At 37.3% G+C, this 20577-nt stretch overlaps 3 protein-coding genes across 3 annotated transcripts in view; 1 reads left to right on the top strand and 2 right to left on the bottom strand.

The window, feature by feature from the left end:
• Positions 1–2443: 2443 nt before the first annotated feature.
• On the bottom strand, positions 2444–7869 carry LOC110067654 (betaine--homocysteine S-methyltransferase 1-like). Its single transcript, XM_020775010.2, has 9 exons — positions 7736–7869; positions 7510–7648; positions 5940–6055; positions 5579–5770; positions 5028–5175; positions 4369–4551; positions 4038–4168; positions 3759–3856; positions 2444–3213 (listed from the first exon to the last, which is right to left on the bottom strand). The coding sequence occupies exons 1-9, from the start codon at positions 7742–7744 to the stop codon at positions 3012–3014; spliced, it is 1218 nt and encodes a 405-aa protein (XP_020630669.1). The 5' UTR covers positions 7745–7869; the 3' UTR covers positions 2444–3011.
• A 1912-nt stretch (positions 7870–9781) lies between these two features.
• Positions 9782–13057, bottom strand: LOC110039993 (uncharacterized). The gene is made up of 4 exons (XM_020745175.2): positions 12857–13057; positions 11407–11769; positions 10738–10899; positions 9782–10250 (listed from the first exon to the last, which is right to left on the bottom strand). Exons 1-4 carry the CDS (start codon positions 12936–12938, stop codon positions 10120–10122), a joined length of 738 nt encoding a protein of 245 aa, XP_020600834.2. The 5' UTR covers positions 12939–13057; the 3' UTR covers positions 9782–10119.
• Positions 13058–13105: 48 nt separating this feature from the next.
• Positions 13106–20577, top strand: part of LOC110040003 (NBAS subunit of NRZ tethering complex-like) — a 48924-nt gene continuing 41452 nt past the window's right edge. The window contains exons 1-9 of the mRNA XM_020745187.2: positions 13106–13212; positions 14555–14624; positions 15174–15216; positions 15655–15738; positions 16108–16155; positions 19514–19557; positions 20045–20120; positions 20222–20279; positions 20390–20469. Of these exons, the coding sequence (XP_020600846.2) occupies positions 13132–13212; positions 14555–14624; positions 15174–15216; positions 15655–15738; positions 16108–16155; positions 19514–19557; positions 20045–20120; positions 20222–20279; positions 20390–20469 (584 nt within the window). The 5' untranslated portion in view covers positions 13106–13131. The remainder of the gene's footprint in view (positions 13213–14554; positions 14625–15173; positions 15217–15654; positions 15739–16107; positions 16156–19513; positions 19558–20044; positions 20121–20221; positions 20280–20389; positions 20470–20577) is intronic.

Below are 20577 nucleotides of genomic sequence, written 5' to 3'. Positions count from 1 at the left end.
AAAGAGCCCTATCTTCAGTAACAAGTTTTTTTTACAAGTTGAACGGATTTTATATTTTTCATTAGAAAATCTGTGTATTTTGTTTCTGTGTATGACAAATGTACTGTTGAAAATAGGCGTTAACAATGCTGTATTCTTGGCTCCTGGTGGATGCTTTGAATTATTTGTAGTCAGAGTAAGTCATTAAACACAACGAAACTCATCTAGTTCTCTGTGGTTTTTTACTGAAAGAATTACTAATTTTAGTAAAAAATCAGTCGTGCAGAAGTTACAGGAAAGCAATCTGCTTTAGTCAATATAGCATTCACTTTGCTTTTGCACTTTATTGGCCATTTACCTCTTCCTTCTCGTTCTCCGATTAAACACACGGTATGTTTATTTTGAATCTAGATTTTTCGAAAACTGGTCGAACGTGGGAGGGAAATTTCACAAAAACTGGTCAAAACTTTCCCAAGTTTACACGAACTCTCGTTGGAGGCTTGGGTCTAGACCGAAAGCGTGGTTACAAAGTCATATTAATCCGCCATCTTGTTTTTGATCATGGAGGCCGTTGCTGAAAATTCTGAAGAAAAAATTCAGCAAGAGACGCGTGGAACGGAAAACCCAGAAACGAAGGAGGCGACACCAACAAGAGAGATCACACAAACAGATCATCTCAACAGAAGGCTGCTCGATGCGTTTCTCACAAGACTGAACAGCTCCGAATCAACCGAGGTGTTGCACGCGAACGTCCAGCAATTAGAAATTAACGATGATCAAGAGTTTGAAAATGATCAGAACTTTATTGATAACGATATTATCGAGGAACAGAACACTAATGAGACTTCAAAAAGTACTTAAACACTCAATGGACAGTGGCTGACAAGTTCTGACAGTAGCCGTCAAGTTTGGACCTATCAAGTGTAGCCAGACTTCAACGGGCCCTGTTCAGAATTTTATTCGTTAAAGAGTTACTCTGGCTTTATAGACAAACGTTATTCATCATCGAAAATACCAGCTGTGAAGTTTCTATACTCTGTGGAAGTATAATACTCCGAGATTCGCAAGACTTTCAATGTATCCAACGTCAATTTTCAGAGAACTTAGCTTGCCTCAAACAGCCAGCCCGTGTGACTAAGAATATTTCGTCTTTTTTATAGCTGAAGAAATTGCAGATATTTCACAGGAGGGTCAGGAAGAGCTGTAGTAATGTTGAACTCAGATCTTCCACGGCACGGGGATGTGGGAACTGGGACGTGGGGACTTGGGGATGTGGGAACTTGGGGACATGGGAAGCAGGGACCTAAGGACTCGGGGACGTGATAAACAAGCAACACCTGATTTTTGTGCTGAATGTGTTTAGTACAATTTGCAGTGCTGTCAAGTTAACAAATTCACGTCAGTTTTTCATGCGTCTGCCCTGTTATTGATCGTGAATTTTGTCACAACGTGGTCAAAGTAGTTGTGGATCCACGAGGCAATAGCAAGTCAATAACAGGACAGATGCATGAAAAACTGACATCATTTGTTTTTTACAATAACAAATTGTCAAATTGTTCGCTCTGGCTCTTTGATGCATGGCATAAACAATAAATTCTTGAGTCTGTTTGGTTATTGACAATGAAAATTAGCCAATGAGCATGCGAGAATTTCTGCAATTATCGTAAAAATGGTATTACATGCTGAAGAGCACATCACTGAGCAGTACCTGATGATTCCCAGCATCCATGGTTCAGCCCAATATGTTTGCATGCCTATTTTACTGTGAGAGTTCAAGGTTCAGAAAAGGTCGTAAACCTCATGGGCAGGCATGGAGGATTTTCGTGGTAAGTAACTGTGTTTTCTAGACTTGCCACAAGTTGACCTTTTCTTAATCCTTGACTTATTTATCTCCCTCGAGCAAAGTGAGAGGGTAAACTTACAATCAGGCCAGGGAGGAATTATTGGAATGACTTTTAGAAAAGTCTATGCGTTTTCATGTTAAACCTGTAACATTCGTGTCTTATCCACCACTGAAAAATGTACTTTACACATTAAGCACAAATATCAGGTGCTGTTTGTTTATTGCCTCCCGGAGCCCCCAAGTCCTTGTGTCCCAGTCCCTACATTCTCCTCCCATGTTTAGTCATAGCCACGGCCACGTGTCAAACCAAGTGAGATCTGGGTATGAATATTAACAGTGACCCTGACCTGTAGCAAAGGATGGACACAAAAATAGCTGGCAGTGAGCTAATCTGGTGCATCTTAGCTGCAGCTCCTATGTGCATTCCCTTTCATTTCCATTGTCTACTTTGAATTGTACTTTCTCTGCTGTCTAAACTACTTTTAGAGACTCGGAGGGAAAGTGTGATGCTCAACATTTTAGCATTGATTTCAATGGTGGGGATAGGGCGTAGGTGTTTATAAGGGCACATCACCTTTTAAGTATTTCATAGAGAATGCATTGATTAAGTTTGACAAAGCATGACGTTATGCGAGACTACATTTATTTTTAATTTACAATCTTACAAAGTGCAATTTTGAATCCCATATGTTACAGAAAACATGACAGCATTCGTATAATACTTATTTACACAACTGACCCGTACTGAAATTCATTTAGCAAAGAATTTAATGAAACATTTAACAAGGGCAATGAAAGATAAAAAAAATATCTAATTTGTTATCTTAATCAATCATGGAAATCATGTACGGAATTCAACCACGTCACTGCTAGGTATTTAGCTGTGGATTTGCCGATTAAAAGAGGATATATTATACAGCACTTGTTTTCTTTGGCAAAATTCAAATCTTTAAATAGAGACCAGCCGCCACTAACTGCAAATATCATTATTGCAATTGCAATTTAAAAAGAATATTAAAATACGATCCAAGTAGGACTTGGATAACATTCCATTTCAATCATCAAAATATGTCAATGACATTACTACTGACAAGTACAATTTACCGTGGAAAGATTCCCAAAGACACTCTTCTAAACTCCGTCTATGATACAGCAATTTTTATAGGCTATTTACAATGACTTCAAGATCTTAGTTACTTCCATTGACAACTTCCTCTTTGTTTGTGGCTCGGTTGATGACAGAATCCATCTCTTCTTGAGTTGTTGTCTCTTTGTGTTGTATCAAGTCTTTGTCTCCCTGAGTAACACCCCAGTCATCTGGTTTTGACATACTAGAAGAGAATGGTCGGCCGCTTGATGGCTTGATGTTCTCCCAATAACCTCTACGTGCCCTGTTAGTACAACACAATTTTATTTAGCTTGTAATTACACAAGCTCCATATCCTTTGTGAAAAACAATTTTGTATTGATTTAAACTGCTATAGTAACAGCTTATTTGGTTACCTCTCAGCCATAGAATTAATAATAATTTTATCAACTTATAAGTTACTTCAGTGCAATAGAAGCAAAACTTTTGATACCAAAGACATCCTGAAAATTAATTTTTCCTGATTGTCATTCCCATGAAATGTTTAACATCATATTAGCACAAATGCAATACTGCATTTTACTATAGCTAATAAAGAGGAATGGGTATGAAGCCTGACAAGGATCTTTGTTGTAAGTTTTTGTTTGCTTTTTTGGCCTTGATCGTGCATGAAAAATGGTTATGTAATTCATGGATTGTGTATGAGCAAAAACCAAAGATTGTGCACAGTTGTAGGTAGAACTTCCATCATAAATCTTGGCATCTTTGTTTTCTCCTTTGATGTTTGCTGGACTTCATAATCATCCCCTCTATTAACTATGATTTTTAAGTCACAGACATTTTCATTACCTGGCTCTAACCCATGGCTTAGTGTGCAACCTTAGCCCCTCTCCCCAAGGGCCATGTTTTTCACTTGCTTTTGGCAGCTTTCCTCTCTCCTTTGCCAGCTGAGTAACAAACAAGATGAAAATTGTTGACTTGTGCATATTGAAATCCGGGAAATGGTTAGAGAGAACATTTTTTGTACAAATCACAAATAGCGGGAATTCACAGAGAGCAAATCACACTGAAACACATCATGACTAGCAACGTACTGTTTTCCTTTGAATTGCAATAAAGGGAACTCACCTCTTCTGCAACAGCTCTGATGTGGTAGGGTTCAATCCCACAGCAGCCACCAATGAAGCGTATTCCGGCATTGTAAGCGTCACGACCAAACTTGTGAGCATCCCATCGAGTCATCAGTCTTGGCTCTAGAGCTGCAAAGAACAAGTTTGTGGTTAACTGGCATTTTTTTTACTGCACTCTCCAACAACTTTCCGAGAAAAAAGCTTCAGAAATTGTGTGAAAAAAGGAATCAAACCACACACCCTTTTAAAGTGAATGATGTTCTTGTTTTGCAAGTTTGCTCTTTTACATAATATACTCCTAAGAGAGAAAAACAGTGAAAGGAACTAACCAAAAGGAAATTCTGGAAGATCTATGAACCCCTGTTTGCCAGCATCAGGAGTAAGGTATCCAAGAGGTTGAACCATCAAGTGCTTTTTAATCCCAGCTGCATCAAGGGCCGCCTTCATCAAACGGCATGCTTCAATGGATTCATCAGGGCCAAAATGACAGTTAATACCAATAATATCTGCACCTAGAAAAATGCAACACTTTAACAGTTAGACCTTGAAAATCAATTTACGTGGTTTGTTAATGGACGGAACAAAGCATGAGACTTAGAAGAAATGAGTATGTATTAGCATAAATGAGGTGTAGAGAATATTATGCATTAATTAAGTGTTAGGTGAAAACTTTAAGCTCTACGTAGTAAATGTAAGGATGTTTAAGTTGTATCATCAGGTATGATCCACAAAGACTGAAATTGATGTACTTTGACCTTTTGCTTTGGTTAAATGTCACATTAGGTAAACTGAATGTTTAAGAAACTGCTGGTATATTCTATTTTCAGAATATTTAGCATATGGTATCTTTTTGGAATCATTGGTTTGATTTGCAAGTTTATATGAAATTTTCAAAAACAATTAACATTGGATTGTGAAATATTGATCCTAACCTGTCTTAACCTTTGCAATTTTGTTGTTGAAAACTATTCTGGACTCATTGATGTACCTGCATGAGCCAAGCGCACCGCACATTCCCCAGTAGGAATGCCGTGCAAATCTCCTTGGGGCCCAATGCACAGTGAAACGGCAGTAGGTTTGCCCGTGGCTTTACACGATTCCACTGCCCATTCAGCTTCCTCCACATGTTCAAAGTACTGAGAACAATTTTACAGTTTTATAAGTTAGAAATAAAATGTATCACAATCAAATGTGTCTGCTTTCTTCTGGAGCTTCTGAGCTAGCTAGTTGAGTATTGCTTATTGGCCCAGCCAATTAGATTTTTGCACTCACTAATAACAAGAACATATCGAAAAATGTTTTGAGTTGAAGAATTGGAAATAACACAAGATTTCAAATAAATGTAAACAAAAATACCTGTAACTCTTCTTGTGGTAAGTGTAAAAATACTTATTAGACATATACACTAATTGAATGGATTTTATCGTAATGTTAAATTGTTTAGCTTTAATGATCTGTAATAATTATTGCTGGCAATACCATCTCGTAATCAAAGGCTTACAGTCACATGCTTGATTTATGTACTACTGTGAAACTTACTTCTGCAAGTAAGAAGTCTACATCATTCTTGAGGAAGATTTCTATTTGTTTCTCAAATTCTTTCTGGCAAGCCTCTTTTCCTTTACCACTCAAATATGTTGGTGTTTGACATACTCCGCCGCAAACCAGAGCATCTCCTTCATTGGCTACCTCAAAGGCAATGTCACATGCTGCCTGGTTGATGGCTTGGCACTGCGTAACAAATACTAATAATTATTACAAACGTCAGAAGTTAAAAAATCAACCGTTACAAGTCCCAAAGCAGACATGTGCAGTCAAACATCTCCATAGCAACCAAAACTCTCTTTTTATAAAACTCAATGTACAATAGCTACATTGAAATGAGTAATGTTAAACTCACCCCAATCTGTGCTGCTGTGTTTCCACGATTCCCAAGTTTGTCATCACTGGCATAAAAAGTAAATGTTTGCATCACATCTGAGCCAGCCCGCAGAAATTCTCTGTGAAGTTCTTTAACTGTGGAGTGGAATGAGATTGATTAATAAGGAGCAAATTAATCAATGGAGGGGTAAGGGTGGGGATGAAATAATTACCTAGTCAAGGGGAAAAAATCTCTTAGTTTGCTTGAAAGAGTTTTTTGCTGCTCAACTGCTTGAAGAATTTTTATGAGAGGAGAATAATATTATTGCCCAGGGGCAGATCAAGGATCTTTCTAAGGAGGGGTGCACCACTAAGGAATGGTGTAACTGACTGGCGAAGTAAACAAATTTTGAAAGCAAATATGAAGAAGAAGGCTCCATCTCAGTGGGAGGCGGGGTGCACACCCCCTACACCTTCTCTCTAGATCCTCCCCTGTTGCATAATATTATTTTTTGGGGGGTGGGGAGGGGGTGGAGAAATTATCCCCTCCCCTAGTTTGATTTCTAATAGGCCACTACAGTGTTGCAGAGTCCTAGGTCCTAAGTTGTGATGGGGGTGGTAAATATACATGGGACATGTCAAAAAATGTACTTATACATATTGATAGGATAGGATAGGAAGCCTTTATTTCAACATGATGAGATATAAAGCTAACAGCTTGTGGGGGCTTGTGATGTAATACAATGGGATAACTTACGCTTTCATGCAAAAAGTGACAAAGGATGTCCTTAATTTTTGACTAATGAGAAGCTATAGTTTCCCCTTCTAAGAAAATGAAACCACAAGGTAAGGAAGTTGAATTGTGCGATTGAATTCCGAATTCCGCTTTTGTTCAGAACACATGCACGACTTCTCTATATTCTCTCAAAATTTTGCGACCGGAGCAACCGGTTTCCTCATACAAAGACCTAGACAAACGGTGAATAGATGACCTGTTAGGCACGACGGTAGCCGGTCAGGTCCATCAACCAAAGTTACAGAGAAATAACCCTTACTCCAGTTTTCGGATACAAAAAAACGCGTTGCCGATTTGAGCTCCGTTTGTGTTTACTATGATTTAGAGTTTTGCTAAGAACTGTCCTTCCACTTTTTTCAACAAACCTCAGAAAAATATTATTTTGTCAAATGCCAAGCTGTAAATATTTCAGTGTTAGGTTTGGAAAGAAAGTTAAGTTCGGTAAGAAGAAGAAGAGTAACTAAAGAGGGCCGTGCCATCAACTTATCCGCTAGGAATTTGGCGGTTTTTTTCCGTTTTTAAACTGCCGATTACTTCGAAAGTAAAATAGCCACAAATTAAGCTAGATAAGCTTACTAAGTTAAAAGTAAAATTCCCGGCATCCTTGTAACATGTTTTGAACATAAACACAGGACAAAACGATTGATTATACGATGAAGTACAACACCCTCGTCCGACCTTTTGCTCCATTTCAATAACTATACCGCGCGATCAAAGAGTGTTTGTCGATCAAAACAATGTGAAGTCACGATTTTCAAAGTTTTACTCAGGCAGGAAATATTTCACGAAATTCTAGTCAGGCTATCAAATTTACCTGCCGAAGGATACTCTACATTAACTTCTGGCGTCCAAGGACCAGCTCGAACATAACCACGTTTCTCCAACGCAAAGACGAAACCGCCATCGCCAATAACAACTTCCCCTGCGTCAAGTCTTTCAAGAATACCACGTTTCTATGAAACCGACATGAAATAGAATTTAGATAATTCACAACATTAAACAATCACGGAAACATTAAATAATCGAAAGTGAAGTCTTACCGGAGCCATTTTTGTCTTGGGAACAAGGAAAACCGAGCATGCACTTCTGCACTCTTCACCACAAAGCCAACTACGACGTGTTCACCTCTACTACGATGATGTAAAACTTGAATTTATAAACAGGAGAGCGTAGCTCGTTTTACTCGTCTTGAAACCGGTGCGTTGAAAACTCGCGTTGTGATTGGCTTAAACTACCCGCCAAAAACGCGGGTTTGTCTTGCGTGACAGGCTGGACAAGAATTCCATTCACCGTTGGACCATAACAATAACAAAACTCGTGTCGCCAGTTTCTACGCGCATCAGGGATTATTTTGCCCAGATCGGTTTATTGAAAGAAATGTTCTTGAGGACTTTTACTCTGATCTCCTCTAGAATCTATAACAGAAAACTTTTTAAAGCGAGATTGTGATGCATACTTCGTATCAATGAACATGATCGACATGGTCATAACCGGGTTTTTTAATATGCCTGCATATTAATATGTACATGAATGCGTCTTAATATTGTAATCAGTTGTAAGGTAATCCATCTCTAGCTAGGAACAGTTAAAATCCTGCACACACATTAACAATTTGGTGTAGCTGTGCATATAACACGTGCACAGGTGTCTGAGCTCAAGCTATGGACGTGGATGTTGAGCTCCTTGCTAAGGCAGATCGAATTATGTAATAGCAGTCACGTTGAAACATTTACACATAGACTCCTTGCAGCCGGTCTTTTTTTTCTCAAGGTCAGATGAGGTTCATCCGTGAACGCGAGAGTGTCGCACCCATGTCTCGTCCCAATCCCTTCTAGTCTTGATTCTGTCTGGTCTGAAACATCTTGCCCCATACTGCTAGCAGTCCAATTTAATACATACCACCCCAAGATGCCTAAGATGTGAACGTGAGTCATCAAAAGCTATCGAAGAACATGTTATATCAAAGCTTTCACGTTAAAAATATACAAATTTGCACCTGACTTGTCTCCAGTCATCTCTGGAGAGTCCATTGAATGGGCAACATTTTAGGGAAGGAAGAAAAGCAGAGAAGGAGAGTCCCTTCTTCCTTCCTTCCTATCTGCCCTCGTCAATGGCCAATTCCCTCTGTGAGATGTTGTTGCTCATAGTAGATTTTTTCCATAGCTTGTACACAAATATCATTACTCATAGTTAGAACAACCTACCATAAGTTGTTAAGAACGCACCTAATGTGCCATAGATATGAGAAGTATTTTTAGCTTTTCAAACACTTTTATCATGAGCCTCTGGCTCACTGGGTAACCATCCCGTGTATATGACTTTAAATAAATTATCTTATCTTTCTTATCGTATGCATTTACAAATCAACTAAATTTTTCCATGGTCTTGACTCTTATGATCATCGTTGTCATCATTATTGTTATCTAATCCCATTTGTGCCATGGGGAACATAGAGCATGCAATAGTGCCTTCCATTTCTGTCAATCTTGAGCTGTTCTATTGGCTTGGCTTTTTGTCTATTCTACCCTCCTATATATAGACTCTAGAGATGACATAAAATGTTCACTGTAGGGACACTCAAACTGCAAACACTCTACATTCATGTTTACATTTCTTTTGGGTTTGTAGAATGAAGACTCCTCGGTTATAATGAGCAATATAAGTGCTTTTACAGTTTAAAAATGCTTAATACTCTTGTTAATATGAAGAGTCCTCACTCTTTTGTCACTTAAACAATCAACTGTTCACCATTTGAGTGTTCTCACTATAAATGCAATTGTAGTCACAAGCTGCATGTGCGTAATCTCCTTTGCAACCGTTATTAGAGAAGCATTGTGTGATGGCTGCGAAGGAGACTACCATGTGAGTGGTTTCCAGCTGAAAAGTTCTTTTAAAAACTGAGTTACACAATCCCTGGAAAACCAGTTAGTAGTTTGCATCTTTAGCATTCATCTTTGGCATTCATCTTGAGAATAAAGGTGCTCTCCAAGTCATTTATTAAGAACGAAGAAGCTAATTTGTCCAAAGAGAATATTGGAAATGTTTGACAAGGAGAACATGCAGGGTCAACAAAGACAAAATGCACATTTATTCACAGCTTTTTTCAATGTTTATTTCAATATTTCAGTTAAATATTACTGGTAAATAATAACAGGGGATCTCAAATGGAAACAAAATAAGGCAATGAAATTAAAAGAGACTGTAATCTCAAGTCTAGAGACAATGGAAGTGGTAAATTTTATTTGTTATTACAACAGTGAAAAATAAAGGATTTACAACAGGAAAAAACTTGTTTCAAAATATAGGAAAAAAAAGAACACCAAACTAGAAGATGGAAATTCTTGACACAACAAAACAATCTATTTACAGCTAATATAAATTTACAGTGTAATTTTCAACTAATGTATAAAATAATATTCTATTTCTACAACAAGCCAAGTCCCAGTGAATCAATATCGATAGGTGGTAATTCTATATCTGGAAGACTGAGTGTATCAAAGCCTTGAGTTAACAAATCCAGTTCTCCTTCAAATGGAAGTGAATCAAAGTAGGTATCTAGAAACACCAAGACACACACACATTAGGGGCTTACGCAGTAACTTGGGTCTCATGCGACTATAATAATAAGAAAGACTCATAATAGCAAAGCTGGAAAAAACATAAAATGAATCTGTTAGCAGTTGCTCATTAAAGCATGCCCAGAAATGGATAGATTTCATTCTACAATATTCTGCAGGTAACATCAACCATGCCACAAAGTTTGTAAAAATTTTAAAACAGAAAACCCATGATTTTCAATGTCAACATCAATAGGATGTTTCTTCTTGGCATCCTTGGGCCAATAATTTTGTTGAAATCTTCACTGAATCTTTGCAAGTTCACCATTTTGGATTTCACACAAGTGTCTTAGTGGAGTGGCATAACTCTGCGCTATGAGCTGAGTCTCAAAGCAGGCAGAGAAGGGAGCATGAGAAGGCCCTACACTGATAAAAATACAAACTGCTGTTTCTTGAAAGAGTTTAACTTTTGGAGTTTTGTGTACCTTTTTTTGGTCTTCTTTCATTTTCAAAGTGCACAAAATTTGCTGGGTCGTCTTCAGAATCTGAATCAATGCCAGTCTGGGGTCTAAACTGACAGCCATAATAAAGAGCTCCAACATTCCTCAAGATTGCTGAAACATAGCTGGGTCTTGGAAGAGCATCCTCTGAACAGAATAAAACAGAACAAATATTACTCCTTCAGTTGATGAAATTCTTTCAAAGATGCACAAAGATTCTTGTCAAAATCTTTGAGTATCCTATTGATGATCTCAGTACTTGCCATATAATTTTTAAGAGTCTTGCCAGAGATCTTGAGGGATCTTTGAAAGACCCTTATTAATTCAAGGACCTGTAGAAAAAAATCCTTGTCAGATCTTTGAAGACCTTTCTTTGTGCTTGTGTGACAAGGAAAACCTGCATATTTATATTTAATTTGTATCGTGTGATTGTGCATCAGTTTGATTTCTTTATTTTCCTTTGTCTAGTATGCAATATTCCACATACACATACATGTGCATGTGGCTGGATGCAAGCAAGTTAAAAGAACTCAAAAGTCCCTGAGTGTACAAGCCTGGACAAAGAACTGGGTCTCCCTAACTGAAATTGTACATGTACTTTTGTATACCACACTAAGTTTTTCTATTTTATAAATATTACACCTTTGTTCATACCTTTATCAGTAAACGGAAGCATTGTTTCTTTTTGACACTGGTCTTGTTCGGCTTTCACTCTTTGTTTCTCTGTAGTCTTTACATGAATTGCCTGCTTCTTTTTGCTACTTTGCTTAAGACCTGCAGAGCTTATTTGTTGTAAGAGTGGCAGTCCTTTACTTGCTGGGGTTCCTGCACGATCTTGGAAAATCTTTGTGGTTGTAGATTTCTTGCCCATTAGCTTGTTGGCTTTTAATGCAAGTCCCTTCCTGGCTTTCATAGTGGATGGTTTGATGGTGTTCCCTACATCTCCAAGAGCACGTCGTGGAGTTGTTAAAGGAGCATTGTCTGACTGGAAAGATTTTGCAGCACCAAAACTTCTCCCTGTGTACCAATATTTGGATATTAAAGACATACAACATTCCTACATGTAGTTTTTAGGTTTTATAACACTGTAATATACATCCTTATAAGAGAACATTTCGAAATATATTTGATAATGAATATTAAAGGAATAAAACTACGACATTTCAAAGTTATTTACATTAGAATAATAAGTGTTTCGTTTTCATTACTGTTTTATTATTCTAATGTACTCTATCACCTTTATTTGTATTTAATCTCGAAACTACAGCTAACACCTCTGCTTGATAATGGAGTCAAGATGACTTTGAAACGTCGTAGTTTTATTCTTTTAATCATTATCAGTGTAATATACATCAACATGAAAAAAAAAGTAAAGGTAAAGTCTGCATACGAGCCAGGTGGCCCATCAGCCTGGACCTTATCACGGTTTCTATAGCATGAAGTGACTATACATCAACATGTAGAGGTCCCTTTTCAATCTTTCAGGAATTTTTTTTTTTTCTGCAAGCTACACATGTAGTTAGTAAACTCACTTTAATTTATTGTTGGACTGAAAAGATTTAACAGCACCATTCTCTTCTGTTAAGCCACCTGGCCCTCTTGGCCAGTAAAGCCTTTTCACAAGGCAAAGGTGGCTCTGAAGACAGATGATTTGATTGGCTAGATTCTCAAAGTAAGATTTTCACTAATTTAATTCTTGCTCTATTGCTGAGAATATATTAGTTGATCTCTACCTAAAACCATTTGATTATAGCACCTAAAGACATTAAGAAAGTTCAAAACTGGCTCATTGGAAGAATTTTCATTGAAGTCCTCAATAGCAATGAATGCCACTTCCAATGAGAATTTTGCTTCTGTTTTAAGCTTAAAATCCCTTTGCTAAAATCCGTTCGTCTTTGTGCTTTAAAACTGTCGTTAGATTTTCATACATGTGTCTGCAGAGTCACCTTTCCATCGGTGTACCGATATTTGTGTATTTAAGTCGCAAAGTATACTCTAGTTCCCGGCTTTTAGGTGTGAATAGAAAGGTCGCTTTTCAATCGTTCATAAAATGGTGACATGTAAGACTTTGTGCAAACTAGAGTTAGTAAGCTTAACTTTATACCTGATACATTTCCACCCTTGATATCCAGGGCTGAAGCATTTTCTTGATCCACGCGAGGTCTGAACGTTGTTTCTGTCGCCATTGAGAGCTTGATCGTTAAATTGTTGAAACTTTTGTTTGTCTTCACACGAGATGCAATTTACTTCTTGTTTCGGAAGGAACACGCAACTCAATTCAAAGATGGCGGTTTTCTTACGGTGGCATCTCACGTGATCTACTTCAGCCAATGAAATGCTAGTTCTTAGTCTCTTCGCCTTCAATTGGAGAATTCCATCATGGCTGCAGCGGTCACGGAGGACCACATTTTGTACGACGTGTTTATACGTGCAGAGTGGTCCCTCGGGGGAGAAATCTTGGTAAGTATTTATTTGTGTTACTTGAAAGGTATTTAGAATTTACTTTCCGTTATTTCAAGAAATCCTCTGTTTCTTTATCGCCAGTGTAACATGCAAAAGTTACTACGTGGCGTTGGTTTCGTTCAAATGATATAAAATTATGAGATTTCTTAAACAGATAAGCTTATATACGCTTAACCAGATTGTTGAGAAACTCTCGATCAACTGAAAATCTTTCAACCATTTAGTGTATTACCTTGGAGACCTTGTTTCAATACATTAAAATTCTGGGTTGGGTGAGGGGGGGAGGGTAGGTAGGATGCGGGACGAATGGGATGATGAGGAATAGAAGGGGACGGGGCTGGGGGAGATGAACTACCACTGACCTTTTGACTGTGAATTGCTATGAATTATTAGGCATGAAACAATGAGGTCAAATCACTGTCAACATTGGGGGGTTTGACATTCCAATACATACAGTTACAATCAGCAGTCTGCTACATTACTTGCAAAAATATTTAGATGATTTTAATTTCGGACTTGAAAATAAAACTCTCCAAAATTTTTAAGCATCCCAACTTTTAAGCAACCAAAACATCTCCTTCTGAATAAAACTTTTAAGTGGTTCCAAAGCTCCTCGAGTCTTAGTGCCCTTATTGTCTGAAATAAAGTGTCTGAAATTTTTTGCAAGTAATGTATGCCTAAATGTTAGTAAAAGTGTAGGCTTAATGAAGCTAATATTTTGGCAAGGAAATCTAAAATTTTATGTCCTGTAAATTTAAGGGTCTTATCATATAATATTTCATAAGAGTCATGAGCACATCAGAAAGATAAAGCTGGGACAGGGATTATTTGAGGGCATGATTTCTGTACAGCCCCATACTCAGTTGAGGATATTTCTTTTATACTATGTTTTGCACACAGACAAAAAGCACAAATAAAGCAAAACTAGCTACAGTTTGATAAGCATGGGATTATACAGGAATCTTGCCAAATTGAGATGTTGCTTAGACGTTTTGCAATACTAGTAGGTGAAATTAGTGTTATGAGTGACATAATAGCCTGGATAACATATTTAGAAATATTCTTCAAATAGAAGGCTATCACTAAAATATGAAAATAACACAACATTAATTAGATGAAATTTGAGTTGTTCCTAAGAAGTTTTGCAATAGTAGTAAGTGAAATTAGTGTAATAAGAGACATAATAGCCTGGATAAGATATTTAACCTCATGATTTTGTTATAAATATTCTTCAACTAGAAGGCTATCACTAACATATGAAAATAACACAACATTAATTAGATGAGGCTCAGCATGGGATCAAAGATTAACTTTAAATGTATCTGGTGTTTTCTTCTAGAACAAGACAGGATTTGATATTGGTCAGCTGAGAGGATCTCTGCCAAAGAAGTTCTTGACAGTTGCACAAAGTATTTTATTATTATTTTTTTAAAATTATTAATATCTTACCCAAATAATAACTTAGGCAATGGAGAATGGCAAAGGATACAATTGACATCTTTTATTTTAAGAAGTTCACTTCAACCCTAAGGGACCCAAACTTTTCTAATCTCTTTCCTGTACCTATAAAGTGCAACAGGACCCAGGGAGTTGACAACTTACTTTACCTACTCGTATGATACAGACATACTGTATCTATAATTTATATGGATAACCAAGACTGTTCTTTATTTCTGAATTAGTAACAGTAATAAGTTTTGATGATGCATACTTAAATGCATTGATATGCATTTTTTTTTTTTAGTAGTGCTCATCTGGCAAGTAAGTTTGGTGATGAATAGGTACATGTACGAAGTATTCAGCCCCAGAGTTTTGTGTCACACTGTATTGACTGAACAATAATTATTATTGGTACAATGCAGAAATGAATGTACAGGCTATTCATTCATGTGCTAATTTTGATATAGGTTTGTTACATTCCATGTTACCTATTATTTATTTTCTTTTTCTTGTTGTAGATTCCTTTTGGTGGTTGCTGAGGGGAATTCAGTATACTATTAGGTAATTAAATGTGGCACCAATTTTTACAATGTTTGACCCCACTTGGTGATCTTTAAATTAATTTAGATAAAATATTGAATCAACATCAATAGACCTTTCCCGCATTCTGCTTCAGTGCATTTGAACAATAGCATCAGAGCGAGGTTGGGGTGGACATTTTCATACATTTGCTGTATTTTTGTCCACCCTGACCTTGACTCAGTGCCATTGTTTGTTGGAATGCGGGAAAGGTCTTTTGGAAACGAAAAACTCCCTTGCGACCAGTTTTAGTGTTTTCAGTTAAAAAGATTTTCCTTATGAGAGTCTAAAATGTGTTTATTTATCATTAGTAGGTTTTGAAAACTGAGGGGTAAAAGTAATTTTGTAAAAAATAATTTAGTACATTAATGGTGTATAATTTTATAATAATAATTTATTGCTACATGTATTCAATTTCAGTGGCAGCAATCAAATTCTTGGCCTCCCAGCACAGCTGTATAAAATCATCAACAGTTCACTCAGTTGGCGGTTTGCCTTGTCCAGGTACATTGTGTAGATAAAAATCATAAAAGTTTCAATTGAACTGAGAGTGCAGTTCAGGGTCGATTAATTGGGCGAACGATATTAAAATCAGCTGAGCTTGTAGTTCAAGGTCAAGTTGAATATATGACCATGTTTACTCCCTGAACTGTACAGCACAAAGTTCAATAAATGACCAATTACAATTTTGCTGCATGTTAATTGATCATTAGAGATAAATAAATTTTGGGACCTTGGTTACCTCTTAAAATATGGTCCCTTTGTTGTAACCAAGCTGTAAACTGAAGAATAGATCTCAAGTCAAGGAAATAAAATGAACCTAAGTCAGATTTAAACCACAACATATACACATGCAATTGTTTTTTTCTTTAGTGATGGAAAGCTCCTTGCAGTGCTTCAAGATAGTTTTATTGAAATAAGGTAATATCATCAATTATTATGCGTAAAAGTATTCTTCAATAGCCTTATTTCCATGGTCAGTGCTTTCATTTTCATTGGGAAACATGATGGAGATAACAGAAAAAAGTGTGCTAGAGTTAGAATTTGCCTGAAAATCAAATGCTTACAACTATTTGCTACCTAGAGCTGAAATACGAGCTTACTGATTTGGTCAGACACTAGTTTTGTCCCTTAAATGTATGTTTTCAATGCATTTACTAGCTTAATTTAGTGATTTAATACTGTAGAAGTCAAATTAAATTTGTTGATATTTATGCAATATATCAAATGAGAGAAACTGTTTTTTTTACCAAATGTGTAGACTGTTCACAGTCCCCTATTTTTCCGTGAGATCGTAGATGTTGATCGTTGAGCTCGACGGGCTGCCATCTTGATCTCTTGATGCAAGCGAAACTGGAGAGAGTACAAGATGCCCGTGGGTAGGGGTGGTGGAGGGCACGGCTGGCGGAAATAATAGGGAGACTGCAACAGCTTCACTCTGTCTCGTGTTAAAGGGGCGCAGCCGCCAGTTTGGCGCCTCCGTTAATCAAATCAATTAATAATCTCCTCCCCTGAGAAAAAAACCTGTCAAATCAGGGATGATGATATGAATACATGTTACTGTGAATTTCGAAACATTTTGAAGGTTTACTAAGTTGAGTCGAATGAATGCGGGACGGAAGAACTCTTCTCTGACTCCAAAAAAAGTGGCAAAGCCCACAGAGAATTCCAATTATTCAGATGCGTGCTGTCTTTGTGGCATTAACTGTAAAATTTCAGTTGGAAATAAGAACAACCAATGGAGCTTTCAGCCATTTCCTTCGCCAAAATGAAACTTTGATATAGTAAACTCTTGCCAAAACCAGTTGGAAGAACCGCCAAAACATCCTTTCCTTTGAGTAAACGAGAAACGGTCTCCTTTTGCTTGCGCTTTAACACCAATCCTCCAAGACAAGAAGCAGACAGACGATCAAAATCAAAACATTTTCCACAAAATTCTCTTGAAATCGCTACCATTTTGGCCGAGCCGCGAAGTGATGAATGTCACTTTCTGTCACTCAAGTTGTCAATGCTCTGCTACGCTCTGATAAACTCTATTGTCCCTTTGACCAATCAGGTGTTGCCGTTGCTGGAGCAACTAACGTAGTGAACACCAGACAAAGTGAAGCTGTTACAGTCTCCCTATTTTTTCTGCCCTGTCACCCCCACGGTATTAAGCCCAACCGCCACTACCCATGGGCATTTTGTACTTTCCCCAGTTTCGCTCGCATCAAGAGACCAAGATGGTGGCTCATTGAACTCAACGATCGACATCTACGATCTCACGGAAAAATAGGGGACTGTGAACAGTCTACTAAATGTGTGGTTCCAGAAAATATCCACACCCCCCACAAAGGGTTTTTTCCAGTTTGACCCCCCACCCCCCAGGACTTTCCATTCCAGGTGGGCTTCACGGTACTGCCCCCACCCCCTGGAATTTCCATGATTTTTTCTACTTGGGCCCCCCTACCCCTCTGAAATTTGGTATCCATAAATAACAAGACAACTCATTAATTGTGCCAAAATTTAGCCGCAGCTGTTTATAGTTACATTGTAGACAAAGACGTACTTTTTCACGGTAGACTGCAGATGCGGCGTGTTCCTTCATGTCATGTTAAAATGTTTGAACCAGTGTTTAAACCAATAAACAACTGACTTAGAAGCGCTTCACTCCCAGATGGCATGGCAGCTGACTTTTTCTTCATTAAATTAAAATAAGTTTCATACAAGAATCTCGGAACATACATAAAGCTCTTTCAAATGAGCCAGTCAAAGTTTTAATTTATGCATGGTCAAAATAACATATTGAATTACTTTACCCACGCAGTAAAGCCGTCACGCAACATTTTTTCCAAACAGCTGTTTCCCAAATGCCTTTTATTTCTTCTTTCACCAAAGGAATACATCAATTAAGTCATATGCTTTGTCTGTGAAGGAGGTAGTCATTTTGAGAGAAATTGTTTTAAAATGTGAAACTGAAAAGCTTCCAACATGTACCAGTTCTCAAATATCATAGGTATGCCCCTGAACTATAGCTTATTTAGCAGGTCTTAGTACATAGCTTGATGTGAAACAAGTCTTGCATTCCATGCACATCTCAAAAAAGAAATTGGAAAGTAATGGGGGTGGTCAACCATGCCTTAGATAGGAGGAGGTCACAATTTTGTGCCTTCAATGAGCAGATCTTTACAAGGAAATTTTTGCAGCAAAAATTCATAGAAATCTCTCAAATATTTACAAAGTTACGACGTTGTGTGCCAAATGGCACTGTTAGGAAGTAAAGGGTTAAAGTTTAGTTTAGTTTAAGAATCAGTTTGTCTGCTTATGTTCCAATCTTCTAGGAACAATTTTTAAACATCATCGCTTCAGCATGCATTGTGTGCCATTTATTTAATTTGTCATACGTGAAACACGCATTGTTCAGTTGTTCTATAAATGACATGAAATCCCGGCTACTGCTCCAATAACCCTCGCTGTCCACGGTTATATATAGTTCAAGACAAATGGCTTTGAATTGACTTTGCTCACTTAGCAAACTATTTACTACATGGATAACAATGAAAACATGTGATAACCTAGTTATGGCAAGACCAAAGCAGGGAATAATTTTGTGCAAGTATCAAACGAAATAATCAAAGTACGAATTTCATTTAATTGATGGTATGATTAGTGCTGGAAAAAGCATCTGAGCTGCGTTTAAGCTAAATACAGCATGATCTTCAAAGTATAAAATCAACTTCATTGTTCATATATTGCTGCACCTTTTCATCAGCATTTTGTTCAACTTGATGTCTAACAAACATGATGCTCAGGATTGCTGTCGGTTGTACAATGTCGGAAGAAAAATGGAAAATATATGACAAAGAATCTAACGTTTATTTCAATGGATGGAACATTTCTGTCGGTTTGGTTACCTGAATCGATTGGGAAAGCACGATAGTATTCATTCAATCACATATCACACCGACTGGAAAGAAAACTCTTTGAGTAGCTCCCCTCCCCTTCGGAAATTTACCTATTTCAAACTCCCCTACCCCTTGGAATTTCTGTGATCCTCCATGGGGGGGGAAGGGGGGGGAGGGTATGGATATTTTCTGGAACCACACAATTTCCAAACACAGAGAAGAGAGTTGAAAATATAATGTTCAGTGGAGTATTTGTCACAAACTTTGAGGTGTTTGGAATGTGGTAAAAAGCATTCTTGAGTGTTAGAAGAAAGCAATTTTTTTACCTACAGTAGTTTCTTATCTGTTTGATATGTCATCTACCACATTTACCAATTTATTGTTTTCTTATGTAGATCATTCATAGACGACTTTGAATCAGTGGTTGCAAAATGTGTTGGTAGGTGCACCATTTTGACTTGACCATTTTGTTGCAAGCACATCTGACATTATTCTTCTATGCTAAGAGATAATTAGTGCCAGTAACAAACACATATGTTAATAATCTTGAGTACAAACCGTGACATGGAACATTGTCATAACTAACTCTAATCTTGTGATAGGAAAATTATAAACTTTGAATGAATGCCTTCCTTTATAAAGAATGATTGTATTTCTAAAAGCTTGCCATCAGATGTACATACAGCAGCCCTTTATTGATGGAGAATTCAGGAAATGTTAAACATGTTAAGGATCCCTTTTGTCAAAGCTTTTCCATACTTTTTGACTAGATATTATGTCAATGCTACCTGTCTTTTGAATTACAGCATGCAAGAGTATTGAGTTGTTAAACCAGTCATTAACTTGGGTTGTGCTGTTTAATCCAGCAGATGTTACTCTCTGGAAACACTTGGTAAATGCATTTTTCCTTGATCTTTTGGTTTCAGTTGATGATGACAACTCTCCACAATGGAGGAAGTTGGCTTGGAGTCAGGACTGTTCTATGTTGGCTTGTTCTTACAGGTTTGTAATGTATTGGGTTGACCAGTTTGCTTACTTACATGTTTGCAAGGCTGTTAGAACATCATCAATATTTTAATTTCTATTTAATTTTCTTCAAATAGCTCTGGTGACATAGTAGTGTTTGACCTTGCTGGAGAGCTACTCTTTACAATTTCTCAGGTAAGTTACAAAATGTCAAGACATGATTTTAATTAAAATAAATGGATGCTTTTAAGTGGAGCTTGTTTGAGGCACTAACTATAGATGCTGTTTTTATCATTTCAATCTAGACTGTGGGAACTATTCCTTCAGATCTCAGTGACTGCATAGCTGGATTGGTTTTTATTGAGCATAAACATAGCTCACAGTGGTAAGAAGATGATTAACATTAATTGACATTAATTTATTTTTTTTGTGTTGTGATTTAAAATTTTTTGAACCTGTTAGTGATATCGTTATTTTTCTGACATTGATATAT

Source organism: Orbicella faveolata, unplaced genomic scaffold (assembly GCF_042242905.1).
Source record: "Orbicella faveolata isolate gen_17 unplaced genomic scaffold, um_ofav_v1 contig_26, whole genome shotgun sequence".
Lineage (NCBI taxonomy): Eukaryota > Metazoa > Cnidaria > Anthozoa > Scleractinia > Merulinidae > Orbicella > Orbicella faveolata.
Note: the sequence above shows the minus strand (reverse complement) of the source record. Positions and strands in the feature narration are given on the sequence as shown.